Source organism: Harpia harpyja, chromosome 7 (genome assembly GCF_026419915.1).
Source record: "Harpia harpyja isolate bHarHar1 chromosome 7, bHarHar1 primary haplotype, whole genome shotgun sequence".
Lineage (NCBI taxonomy): Eukaryota > Metazoa > Chordata > Aves > Accipitriformes > Accipitridae > Harpia > Harpia harpyja.
This window is the reverse complement of record NC_068946.1, coordinates 16,864,269-16,876,527: the sequence shown is the minus strand read 5'-3', so window position 1 is coordinate 16,876,527 and position 12,259 is coordinate 16,864,269. Positions and strand designations below refer to the sequence as shown.

The window sequence follows — 12,259 nt, the reverse complement described above, 5'->3', positions numbered from 1 at the left end:
TGTGGAGTCTGTAGTCTTGTGTCTTCCAGATACTGTATCCTCAGGAAAAAGGTTCATTTTTGAGGTAAATGTTATGGTCCAGACTTTAGTAATTCATTAGAAGGCCTATGGGATGGTATGAAAGCCTGGCTTATGCCCAAATTCTTAATGAACTGATAAAAATCTGTGGTGGTGTAAACTGAACTACTTTTTTTGGGGGGGGGGAGTCAGCAGGTAGTCTTCTCCAGGTGCTTCTAATCTATTATCCTCTTCCCCTGTGAGGAGAGGGGAGTGGGTCCTTTGTGCAAGGCAACCTTGAGTTCCGTGCTGAATCCTGCCCTAGATGTGTGCTTTGGGCTGAGAGGCAGTGTCAGATTGCTTTCTCCAAGGTAAAAGACTCATTCCTGCCAGTTTGACATGCTTGTTCTCATACCGGAGAGTTCAATTCAGAGTTCATAGGCAGGCATCTGGGAAGCATCTTGCCTGAAGCCACTTCCCTTCTCCATTGTGCGCAATTTGCATTAAGCAGATTTGAACTCTGATTAGAAAAACAAAGTGAAAATCTGGAGCACAGTGAGATGAATAAAGTAACAGCCCAGACACGTTTTTGCTGGCAATCGCTGTGACCATTTCAAAGGGATTTTTTTGGTTCCATTTTATAAAATCTGTTCAGTTTTGGCAAGGAACAGTCCACAGTTTTGCAATAAACACTTCTGTTGCGGCTCTGATCTCAGCTGGTACAGAGCAGAAAGTCTGCATGTGTTCCCTTTGCTCAAGCAGTAGCAGGGGTGCATAGGTAGGAGGCAGACCTGGAAGAGGGGAAATTCAGGTTGTGTTCCTGGCTCTGCTGCTGACTTGCCATGACTGTGGGCATGTATTTTATTTTACCTGACTGCCCATTTGATCCAGACTGGTTCGAACTGAGCAAAGCAAAGATACTTCCTGGGGGATATGAGTCATTTAAGATCTCATAATCCACATGCTTGTTTTCCTTTAATGCCGTCATTCCTTCTGCTCTATGTACATGTGCTCCCCTTGCCCTTCCTGTGTCTTAGGCACTGGGCACTGCCCAGGAATTCTGTGTGCCCAGCACTGTCCTTGCTCTGGCCTGAAAGGGAGCAGTCTCCTCTCTTTCCTGACCTCCACAGTGGATTATTTTTTCTTTTCTGATCTCTACAGTAGAATATTTCCAAGTGGCTGAATTAGGCAGGACAGGGTACAGAGGGTTCTACTTTTTGGGCCCAGATTAAGACAGTAGTCCAAAATAAAAATGGTCCATTGCTTAATGGCCTCCCTGTTGGCTGTGCTAATGCAAGCCCTGGCCCCTGACTGCTTTCTGTGCCATTGCTTCTGATGGATTGCCAGTGTTTGGAGTCTTCCCTGTTTTTATTAGCTTATACTTTAAAAGTTGGGGTTTGGACTCTTTTCTTCCACCGTTCTCCTCCTCCTTACATGTCTTTTCTGTCATGCTGTTTTGACTGTAACTGGTACATACCATGCTGTGAGGTTCTCTCAGGAATCTGTTAGCCTGTTCTTTACCTGCATCTTCTAAAGCCTCAGCTAAAATAGAGACTGGTAATAAGCATCTGGCAGCTCCCGTTCTTGTGTATTCCTGCTTATCATTTACCCTTTGTTTGCTGTCCTTGGGGCACTGTTTAATCTACTGATGGAAGTTAATAGGTACTAATCTTCCAGATGAGATCTCTGCATGAGATGCTAGTAAATGTCTAACTAAGGTGATATCTATCTGAGGCCCGTCTGCTGTGTTACTTGTGCTGAGGAGCTTGCAGTCTCCTACATACACAGCATCTATAGAGGGATGCTTTTGTCTCTTGTTGTGCCTATGGTAAGGTTAAAGGAGTCATACAGAATTGGGGAATTGCACCTAAGTGTCCCATGTCCCAAGCGAAGTGTCCTTGACTACCCTGCCTCACTTGTCGGACTAAAGGCTGGTGAAAAGCTCTGGTCTAGTTCCAGGTGTGGGGTGACCTCACAGGAATGCCCTCCCAGGGTTGCTCGTCACCTGGGCTGCAGTGACAATTTCAACTAGCCTGAAGCCTTCCCCTTGAAGGGAATTGGCATCGTGCGAAGCCCAGGCACTTGACCGCCTCCTGTTTTGGGCGCAGAGCCATGGGTGTCCTTGTAGGAGGCTGCAGGTCTGGAAGCAAGGGCTCCAGCCGCTGCTGTGTGAGGTTGGGTCAGGAGCTACTGTTTCTAAACTGCTGGGAGGTGCCCTAAAAGGGGGATCCAGTCCCTGCTGGTAGCAAGTCCCTGCTGACAATTGGGCTTAAGAGCTGTGAGCCTTCCCCCAGGGCAGTGGGCCAGATGAGTAATTCTTTGTAAGAAAGGGCTTCCTTGGTCCATAAGGGTTCCTTATGAGGTATGCTGATCTGCTAGTTGGATGAATGACTTCTCCCTTTGATATTTACAATAATTAAAAGTGAACTGTGTAGCTCTGCTTAGTATCTGTTTCCCACAGGAAAGGACGTGTCTCCTCTCACAGGGGGTTAGGTCTGCTCCCTTCAGTTGATGTTTTTTGAAGAGTAGGCTGCTGACAGGCTCTGTTTTGCACCATCACTGCATGGTGCCTTGCCCCTGGCTGGTCCTGTGCTGGCAGAACAGCAGCTCCCAAAAGTGTGGAAGTAAACGGAGAGCAGGGAGGAATCATTCTCAGCCTTTGCAGTCAGTACAGAGGATTTTCTTTTTTTTTTTTTTTTTTTTCTTCCTTCAGCCACCAAGGGGCTCCTCCCTGGAGTAGAGAATCATGACTCTGGTTGTTCCTGTGCTCTAACCGAAGCTCTGAGTTAGCTGAGAAGACAACCATGTGGAGATGCACCTCCACTTCTCAAACAGCCAAGGTCCTAAATGCCACTGGGCTTGGCGTAACTGCAGGTGCTCTGTTTGGGAGCCCAGGGCATCTGAAAGCTCCCTGCTAACAGGGGCAGATGCTCCCTTCATCCCCATCTGGGCAGCTGACCCTGCCTTGAAGGTAACTTGGGTTGGACATTAGTTGATCTTTGTGCTCAGGTGGATCACAGATATAAATTGAGCCTGTGTTTTAATGTCCAGCGGCTGTTTGGTTGCTGCTTTATGCAGTACGGCCTGGGTGAAGCATGGGAACCTTCAAAAACCTTGGTTCCATTTGTTGCTGATAGTTTCTAAAAGGAAAGGCTTGTGGTTGATGCTTTGGATCTCACAAATTTCTACTGCCTCTGTGCTGCGCTCTGCTAGTGGTTTTCAAATGTAACTGAAAATAAAAGCTTTAGCTGAATGACAGAATACCCAGCATTATAGTAGTAAACGTTCAACAGAAATTGTCAGCAATGTAAACCCTCCTGCTTTAAGGCATGGACAAACCTCTATAGAGGCTTAAATAATTTTATCCTATAATGCTTACTGTGGGGAAGGAGGAGGTGTTGCTCTTACAAGTGATGTGACGTTAGAGTGAGGAGATTAGATGGACTGTGACTACCATTCAGCTGGGCAATTCCTGTGTGTCTCTGAAGTGAATTAGTGGCAAAGTGACTAAGTAGGGATCTTTGCAATTGGTGGAAACCAGTAGACAACCCTCATGTGGGAAGGACAAATTAATAGAAACCTAGCTTATTAGGCAAGTATTCTGTGTCTATGCCATTTTTAGTTCTCATGTATTTTAGGTACTTGTTTGGCTCTTGAACATTGGTGGGATCTAACTGATTTCTGCTGCAATTGTTTTACCATTTGTAAATGTTTTGGTTGCTCTATAGCTAGCAATCTGTGAAAACAACTGCCATGTGTGTCTTATGTCAAGAAGCCAAATTCTATTTTCATGCTATGCTTTATTCAATCCAGAGAAATCCATTGACTTGAGTGATACAGTGCTTTTGTAGCAAGGGAGGAATGCAGCCTGAGGAATCATGACAGAACCTTTACCGTTCTGTATTTACAAATGCTGTACAGGTTTTTGCAGCGGTGGCAGCGCAAGCTAAAAGGACTTACTGCTAACTTTGTTCATTGTAACCAAAACTGGCTTTGTTTTAAAAAAGGTTTTGAGGAGAATTTCATTTACCCCCCTCCCCACCCCATGAGGTAGCAGCACAGTAGACTTGAAAGCTGTCTTTGCCTGTAACATGCGGACATAGGCCCAGGTGCTATCTGTCCCCCTCCGTTTTGTGAGACTTTCTGCAGAGGTAAGGGTAGGATTTCTATGACGTTGTTGCAGCAGTGCCTGAGGGCTTGCTCACTAGGACCTAAACAGGCTCAGTTCCGGACTTTATTTGAATTTACCGTGTTGCAAATGGAGATGGAATAGCTGAGAGTTGAAAGAAGGCTGTGATAGCCCCTCTTTAGATTGTCACAGATAAGTTAGTTATCCTCCACTGCAGAGAGGGGTGAACTGTGGTCTTCCCCAGGGGCAAGGCATGGAGCAGGGTCTCAGAGACCCAGCAGCCATTTGGACTTGTGGGGAAGTCCCTGCATCCGAGAACAGTTAAGCTTTGAACACATCCAACTTCACAGGTGTGGATGGCCTTGCTAATTTTGGCAACTCAAACACTGAAAGCATAGTTGATTCTAGGTATTTAAGCATCTGGCTGCACTGAGGACCATCTCTTTACCTCAGTTAATGTCCAAAGCAGGGAGTATTTTCCTTTCTCTCCTCCCTTTCTCTCCTCCCCCTATTCCCTGCAAAGCAAGCCTCTGCCTCCTGCAGCATGGCATACATACTCAGAGTGTCTCTGCGCTCTACTGGGGCAGGGGGTGCAGCTGGAAGTCTTTAATTAACAAACTGCTCTACATATATTCTCTTGAGGTTTACTTCATGCTTCATTGAGATGTTTGTTCCATCTTGTTTCAAGGCAACGTTACTCCAGCTCAGAATAATAATCTTCATCCTAGATTCCATGGTAGTAAAGAGAATCACTTAAAACTACATGTCTGGTTTGTAAATCTTTTTATTAAAAGAGTTGTTTTTTCTTTTCCACAGTAGTAAAGCTTTGGCACTTACAGTATAAAAATAATCACTGATCATAATTACACCAAATTCCTCTTTGTCAACTGCATACTAAGTGTCTTCAATACATTTTATTCCCATATAAAAACACTTGAAGGTCAGGGGAACAAAACTGATAAATAACAGTATGAGATATAAAGATACAGCTAGAAAAAATACTAGGATCATTGAGAAAGAATTAGGACTGTGCATATTTTAAATATCACAGTGATTGGATTTACTGTTCCTATCTTATTGCTGGCTGCACGCTTATGTGAAAGCAGAAGTGTTTGGTGGACTTTCCTATCGCTAAACGTCAGTAATGTTGTACTCAAATGTTCTTGGCATAGCATGGGAGCCTTTAATTTCTACACCCTCCCTCCCCCCTTAATATTTTGATCCCTCACCAATTTGTGATTTAGCATCTTCTCCCTTTTTTCTTTAAATTTGAAAATACTGACTGGTATTCAACACTTTGAGCAAAAACAAGACAATCGCTATCAATCATGAGAAAAGTCTGAAACACTCCAAGAGTGGCGCTTGGAGAAGCTGTGAGTTGAGCTTAAGCTGGGAAAATGGCTCCAGAGCAGGAGGGCCATTCTCAAAAGATGCAGTTTTGCTAGCATCACTCCAGTTTGGATGGTAATCGTGGCACATAGGTATTTATACTTTGGTTTGTCTGTTGCCATGGCCGCAAGAAGTCTTGCTGGATGTTACTTTCCCCGTGGATGTTGTGTGTCTGCCTGTACATCTAGGGGCATGAAACACTCAATTGGGCAGTTGACGTTCTGTCAAGAGGGAAGGAAAGCAGTTAGCGCTCTGTCCTGTAAGGACGGACACTTCTGTGGTGTGGTTTGTGCTGAGAATTGTTGCCAGCCCCCGTAGCTCTTCAGCTTTCTCAGCACAAAGCACACAGCTGGTTTACAGCAGCAAGTGAGGACTAGGAAATCGCTACATGCACTACTGCCTCAGCCAGAGCATGCAGGCACATCCCAGCACGAGAAGTCCCACTGACGTGAGTGTGGCACTGAACACCGTGTGTGGAAGCGTGAGCTCAAGCGTATATTCTGTGCTGTGCAGAGTGGTGATTTGCTGGGTCAGTGGCTATCACGCACTTCTGACCAAGCAGAAAGCTACACGCTGCTCTTATCCCTCGAGCCCTGTACAGACCCCACGTATCTGTGCCATAGACCGGACTCACAGTTAAGGGAGGGCAGAGAAGGAAAGTGTACTCACAGTGTTTGTGGCCTGGTGATATCTCTGTGTAAACTGTGTATAGGTATGGCCAGCAGAGCCTTCAGGGGCCACCTCCACACTGGGTCTGCGGCAGTTGTCACAACGCCAGCCCTGGAGAAACAGAAGGTGCATGTGCCGGTCAGACCCCACTGATGCGGATGGCCAAGGGGCTGCCAGTATCCACACATGTGGGTACAGCTCCACCAACACCAGTGAGGTTGCACCCATTTTATACCATACAGGCCCTAACTCCAAGTCCCTGCAAGTACTTAAGCTCTCCTACTAATTATTTTTCTTCTATGGGCTTGTTTTGGCCACACATTAGACACCATCTGACCTGAAACCCAGCAGTCTTAGAACTGCACTCCAGCACAGCCCTCCTCTCTTCATTCCCTGTATTCAGCATGCCAAGTCCCTCCTGCTTACCTGCTGTCCTCCATAACAAGTGCAGGAGCAGATGGCCCCAAAGTACTCCTTCTGCCACTGCTCTCCAACTTGGTACATTTTCCCATCGTCATAGCACGTGGTCTCATCTGTGGAGGAACAAGAGCTCAGTTGCATGGCCTGTGCTTGGCAATCAGAACAGGAGCCTCTGGCCAGCGCTCTCCCTGTTTGACTGGAGGCTCACTGACTGGCAGGGGGAACATCAGTCATTTTTATAGCTCTCCAGCTTTAAACTCAAACATGAGGGTATTTGCGTGACAAGAGCAATGCACTTTAATCCACAGTGTGAAGCCTAGAGGATCTTCAGGTGACAGGCCCTGCAGAAAAGTCCTTTGTTACTGATTAGGGTAATCTACACCACTTAGTGCAGTGACATGTCCCTCTTGTGTGGCTCCAGGGCCAAAGGCAGACAGATGCTGAGTGTGCTGTGACCTTAGCTAACAAAAGAGGGTTTTCTTCTTTTTAAGCTTGGGAATTTGAGTTTTATGCCTTCAGCTCCTGTGAGAACAGGTTCAATCTGTCACTAATTCAGCCTCCAAAACCTGAATCAGACACACTGATACTCTGCTTGCCCCCACGGCAGGACCTTAATGGGAATGCCCCGAGATGCTGAAACTTCCTGAATGGGAGCTCAATGAAATTAACATCAGAAGAAGACTTACGAGGTTCACACTTGAATTCTCCTTTTCCATTTCCAAGGCAGGTGCAGCTCATCACCTGGCCATTCTCCCCCTGCCTGTCCCACTTCTCCCCGATCTTGTAGTTTACACCGTTATCGTGGCACCACTCTGGAGAAGGCAGAGGAACAAGAGAAGCAGGAGTTATCCCCTACGCTGCAGCGACATAGCAGGAGGAGAACAGCTTGGTGTTGTTTCAGGAACCAAGAGAGAGGCAGGAGAAAGAATCTTTCCAGCTCATGTAAGTCCCACGGAGGAAATGGGTTCCTGCTGGAAATGGGTTCAGCTCCTGCAGCTTTTAACTACTGAGGACTGTTACAGCTCTAGAAAATGGCTAGAGGCTCTTAGGAAAAGAGTAAGTAGGATGTGACAAAGAGTGGGGAGGGGGAGAGGAAGAAAAATGAAAGAGAATTTAATAGATGTGGGGCAGGAAGGGAGAGAAAAATATTTTAAATGCTCTTTTTTGAGCAAATACCCAGTAAAACTGTATCACAGAGACTGAAAAACACAATGGGTAAGCCATGTGTATCAAAGATGAAATATAAATATTAATCCTGTAGAACAAGTGTCTTCCCTGCAGTCACTCCTCTGAGTCTATGCAAATTGCAGAAATACCCTCTTTGCTCAGCTTAATCCACAATTTAAAAGCACAATTTAAATTAGTTGGATATGTGCTGTGATAAACCACTCAATCACAGACTTTTGTTCCGTTCCCTTACGTGAAGTTCGATACTCTTCCATGTAAACCACAGTCCTGTAAAGAATAAAAGTTAGTGCCCCAGCAGAGGTGTTGCCTGCTTGACAGAGCTTCAAAGATCAGCTAAGAAAATTAGAAAACTGGTTCCACAAGATGCTTTGCAAAGGCTGTCTGCAATGCAGAACAGATGCTGTAATACCCTGAAATCCACACAAGTTCTGTCTGGCCCACTGCAACGATGTGTATAATAGGAGTTGAAGATTCAACCATAATTCAATATTCAGAGCTGTCTTCTTAAATGGCTACTCAGATACTGTCACATAGGCATCTTGCCTATCTCACTTTTACACATTACCTAGACATGCCCAGCAAGGGTAGGGGAAATAAACATTTAACTTTGGTGAAAAAGTCATTGCGTATCAATAGAATATTGATTGTTGCTGATGCAGTGAATGGCAATACTAGATAAGCTGCACAGCTCAGAAGCAACCAAAGTTTTCCATCACTTCTCATGATGCAAAACAGTTTTGGTTTAAAAACTTAAGAGCCTGCATTCATTTGCATCATGTTTGGATGAGATTGGTTCTGTCAAACATGCCATTAGTGCTCAGGGAGCTTGGAGACAGGGATGGTCAAAAGCAAGCTACTCACTAGAAGAATCGCATCTGAAATGACCACTGCCAAAGCCTAAACACTGGCACCAGAGTTTAAAGCCTGTTTCAGATAACCGCTCCCATTCCTCGCCAATGGAATAGAAGGAGCCAGTGTAAGTATCAAAGCAGGTGTCGTCAGCTGGCTGGTTTAGTCCTTCAGACACTGGAATAAAAAGAAAAGAAACAGGCATCACACACAGCAATAGGAACTACTGAAAGACAGAATGATTTTCACTGAATACATGCTTTTTAAAATTTTTTCTTACAATATCCTGGCAGTAATGGAGCTACCCCATGGGCATATACTTGATGATTCTGTCAGCAGTCCAGACGCCCTGTGATTTATTTTCCATTTGCATGTGTCAGAGCAGTTGAATGATAAAAAAACCTGACATGAAGGCCATTTTCATTTTGATTTGCCAAGTTTCAAACAAGTGTGAGTTTTCACATTTGCTGCTGGAGAGCAACAACCTGACTTATCCTATTTTTAAGAGAAACGTGCTGCGAGATGCTGGAGAACAGCAAGAAGTTGGTAGCTGCGTGTGCACTTTTTGGGGGCACTTCAGATTCTAGCTCATGGCAGGGGGATGGGAGAATGAGACCAGACCATGCTGTTGGACAGACTGATTTCCACCTTAGGGGTGTGCCTTGGTTGGAAGGTGGGTGTTTTACAACCACCAGTTCGGTGTGTGCTGATCAGGGTCAAGAGTTAATGCTCTCGGTTCAGTCTATGACAGACATAAGGCAATTGGGGTCTTGGAAGGGGAGAAACAGCCTTATTTCCCAGGGAGGTGGGGGCAGTAGGAGGCTGCATGGAAAGGCTTAATGGGTGGCCAAAGTAAATCCTTAACTCTTCATTTACTCTTCTCCCATCCTGTCCTCCTCTTCTTTTTGACCTCAAAACACACACAGGAGGAGATGGAGGGAGAGAAAGAGTTGTGGACCAGACCCTTGTGCTGGTAAAAGCAGAGCCCAGGCCCCACAGGGTGCATGTGGGCTCTGGGCTTTCCAGCTGTGGCAAGTGCTGTCTTGGACCACAAGTACTTGTGGTTGGTCACGTGGCTTGTAAGTGCTGCCTGTTTGTGCTTAATCAGCATCTCTGCAGGCAGCCTGCCCTGCTGCCAGACCTTTAGGATGGTCTAGCAGTGCTGCTGGATAACCAACACAGAAGCAGTGGCAAATGACTGACAGAGCAGTTAAGCTGGCCACCAGCACCTTCCCGTAAGTATGATGTGTTATTGTGAAAGGAGATCTTTGCTGCTGGGCAGGAATCTGCAACACCACTGTCATCCCAGACATCCTTTGAGAGCAGCATATACCAGATCTCTTGCTCTCTTGGGCACTGACACTAGACAAGTGTATGCAGCCTCAAAGCACATTCTTCATGATTATACAACAGAACAGCTCCAGTCACACCATCAGCATGTCAGTTATCTGAAACCAGTGGACTTCACAAATCACTTGTCCCAGTGCCCTGCTGTGAACTGTCCTTGTCAGAAGTTTCCTTTCTGAACTATTCTCAAGCCTGGGCACCACGTAGGTTGCCTTGAGTAAGCGAGATGAGTCAGGGACAGCACAGGTTCACCTAGTCTCCATAAAGCTTTTACTTACCAGCATTGCCAACTGTGACTACCTCCTCCAGCACCTTTTGTCTCCGGTGATCTTTCAGGGCTTCCACTATGATGTTGTACGTGGCCCCTCTTGTAAGACCAGTGAGCGTAGCACTGGAGGAAGTGCCAGGAACCCTGAACTGCAACAAAAGGCAATGCCAAGTCACTGGAAAGGGAAGAGTGATTACTCCTTAGGTGTCACCCTACTCAGGAAAGACAGGGTGTTTAGATTGACTTCTATGCTCTACACCTTGATGGAGCCAGCCCATTCCCCTTAGACATTCTGAGAACTTCAAACAATACCAAGTTAAACTTGACTACTCTGGACTATGGTTCATGAGGGATATATTATTACTGCCATTTCAGAGAAACAAGGGAGAAAAAAGGAGAAGAGCTAAGGGAGTCTTTTGACTTGGAGAAGCAGCACCTCAGTCTTTGAAACTCCCAGTCGTCTCCCTGACTGCCCCTTTCCCTGGTGAAATGTTGATACTGACAGCATTTCAAGGGCTTTCTGTTTTAGCAGTTTTATCCTGTAGCCTTCTCCATGAAGGAGAGGAGGGAGGCATTTATCCTGCTCTCAGCTACGTGTTAGGACGACTTTAAGCCAACTCCAACTGTCACTCCCTTAACACAGTAAAGACTCCCAAGAGACATCTGCTGCCACAGGTGAGGCTAACACCATTCCTCTGCTAAGACAGTTCAGTTACCTGCAGAGTATCTTCATCCTGGCTGACTGGCTGACACGAGATGATGTATTCAGAGCTCTCCAGCAATGGCCTCCAAGAGATGGTTGTTTGAGAAAGAGCTTCTTGACCTGTGCTGTCGTTGCGCCTGGGCCCACGGGAGTGAGGGTATGAAGGTTCGACTATGATAGGCACTTGGTACCCAGGGATTTCAATTGCTTCATCTACATTCGGTGGTTGCCGCCTCGACCCTGGCCTAAGGGGAGTTGCTGTAGTGGGTACAGGCCGTCTGTAGCCATGCTCCTCAAAGAAGACTTGTTGACCCTGGTGTCCTATTGTCTGCGGGTGCCCAGAGGTGCCTGGAAGTTGGATACCGTTTCCATTGTCATACCTATTGTTTGTGAGGTAAGGGGTCCCCTCATCAATTGAAGGTACGTCGAGAATGTCGGGTTGGTTGGGGTGCGGTCTGGTAATCAACGTGGGAAGCTCATCTAGCCAAAGAAAGGTTAGAAGCCATAAAGCAAAGCGTGGCAAATTAACAATGGTATATTAAATAGCTAGAGTGGATGCTGTACACCGCTCCAAGCATCAAAGATTAGCAATCATCCCAAGATGCAACACACTTTTTATGACCTCGTGATTGTGAAGGTAATTTCTATCTCTCTATATATTTATATACTATATAAATATATGTATATCTTTCATACATAGGCATAAGAAGTGTGTTGGTATGAAAATTTCATACAGCTGAGCAATAGTTTTGAACACTGCAACCCAAAGAAGCCACCACTGCTCAAATTGAGAAGAAATGATTACAAGAGATATTCACAGGTTATCAGTTTAAGAAAAATCACTGGTGTGCAGTAAGAAACTAGCTCCTTGATCACATTTGGATATACATTTGGATATACAGCTGATATTTTGGTTGCTACAGGTATCTCAATGTCACACTGGAGTGTGTAAAGTAAGAGAAATGCAATGGGCAACAAATGAATAGATTCCACCTTTGATGCCATCATGTGCTAGACGGAAATGTGAATGTTAACCCTAATTTAATTATCAATTAGGTACCCAGGCAAGAATCAAGCACCAAGCATGTTGTTCTGTTCTTAGTGTTCAAACACAGCTATATGTGATTAATATAACTTCAGAATCTTACTTACTGCATCCTAGAAAGGAAAACCTCCTTACAAAGCCTATTTGACTCATAAAAAAGGTGTGGCTGAGTGGTATGAACAGGATATTTTAAATAACAGGATATTTTAAATAAAATAATAAATTATTTCAGTCCTGAGATTGTATTCTTCAAGT

The 12,259-nt window shown here is 45.3% G+C and overlaps 1 protein-coding gene across 6 annotated transcripts in view; it reads right to left on the bottom strand.

Moving 5' to 3' along the window:
* Positions 1-3,777: 3,777 nt before the first annotated feature.
* FN1 (fibronectin 1) overlaps positions 3,778-12,259 on the bottom strand; it is a 55,665-nt gene continuing 47,183 nt past the window's right edge. For 4 of the 6 annotated variants that reach the window (XM_052791757.1, XM_052791761.1, XM_052791762.1 and 1 more), the window contains 7 exons: positions 10,973-11,439; positions 10,267-10,405; positions 8,654-8,818; positions 7,291-7,416; positions 6,611-6,717; positions 6,185-6,295; positions 4,893-5,736 (listed from right to left, as the gene is read on the bottom strand). In XM_052791757.1, coding sequence (XP_052647717.1) covers positions 5,662-5,736; positions 6,185-6,295; positions 6,611-6,717; positions 7,291-7,416; positions 8,654-8,818; positions 10,267-10,405; positions 10,973-11,439 — 1,190 coding nt within the window. In that variant the 3' untranslated portion in view covers positions 4,893-5,661. Of the gene's footprint in view, positions 4,851-4,892; positions 5,737-6,184; positions 6,296-6,610; positions 6,718-7,290; positions 7,417-8,653; positions 8,819-10,266; positions 10,406-10,972; positions 11,440-12,259 lie in introns of those variants that run through there. The other 2 variants (XM_052791759.1, XM_052791760.1) reach the window with 2 other exon arrangements.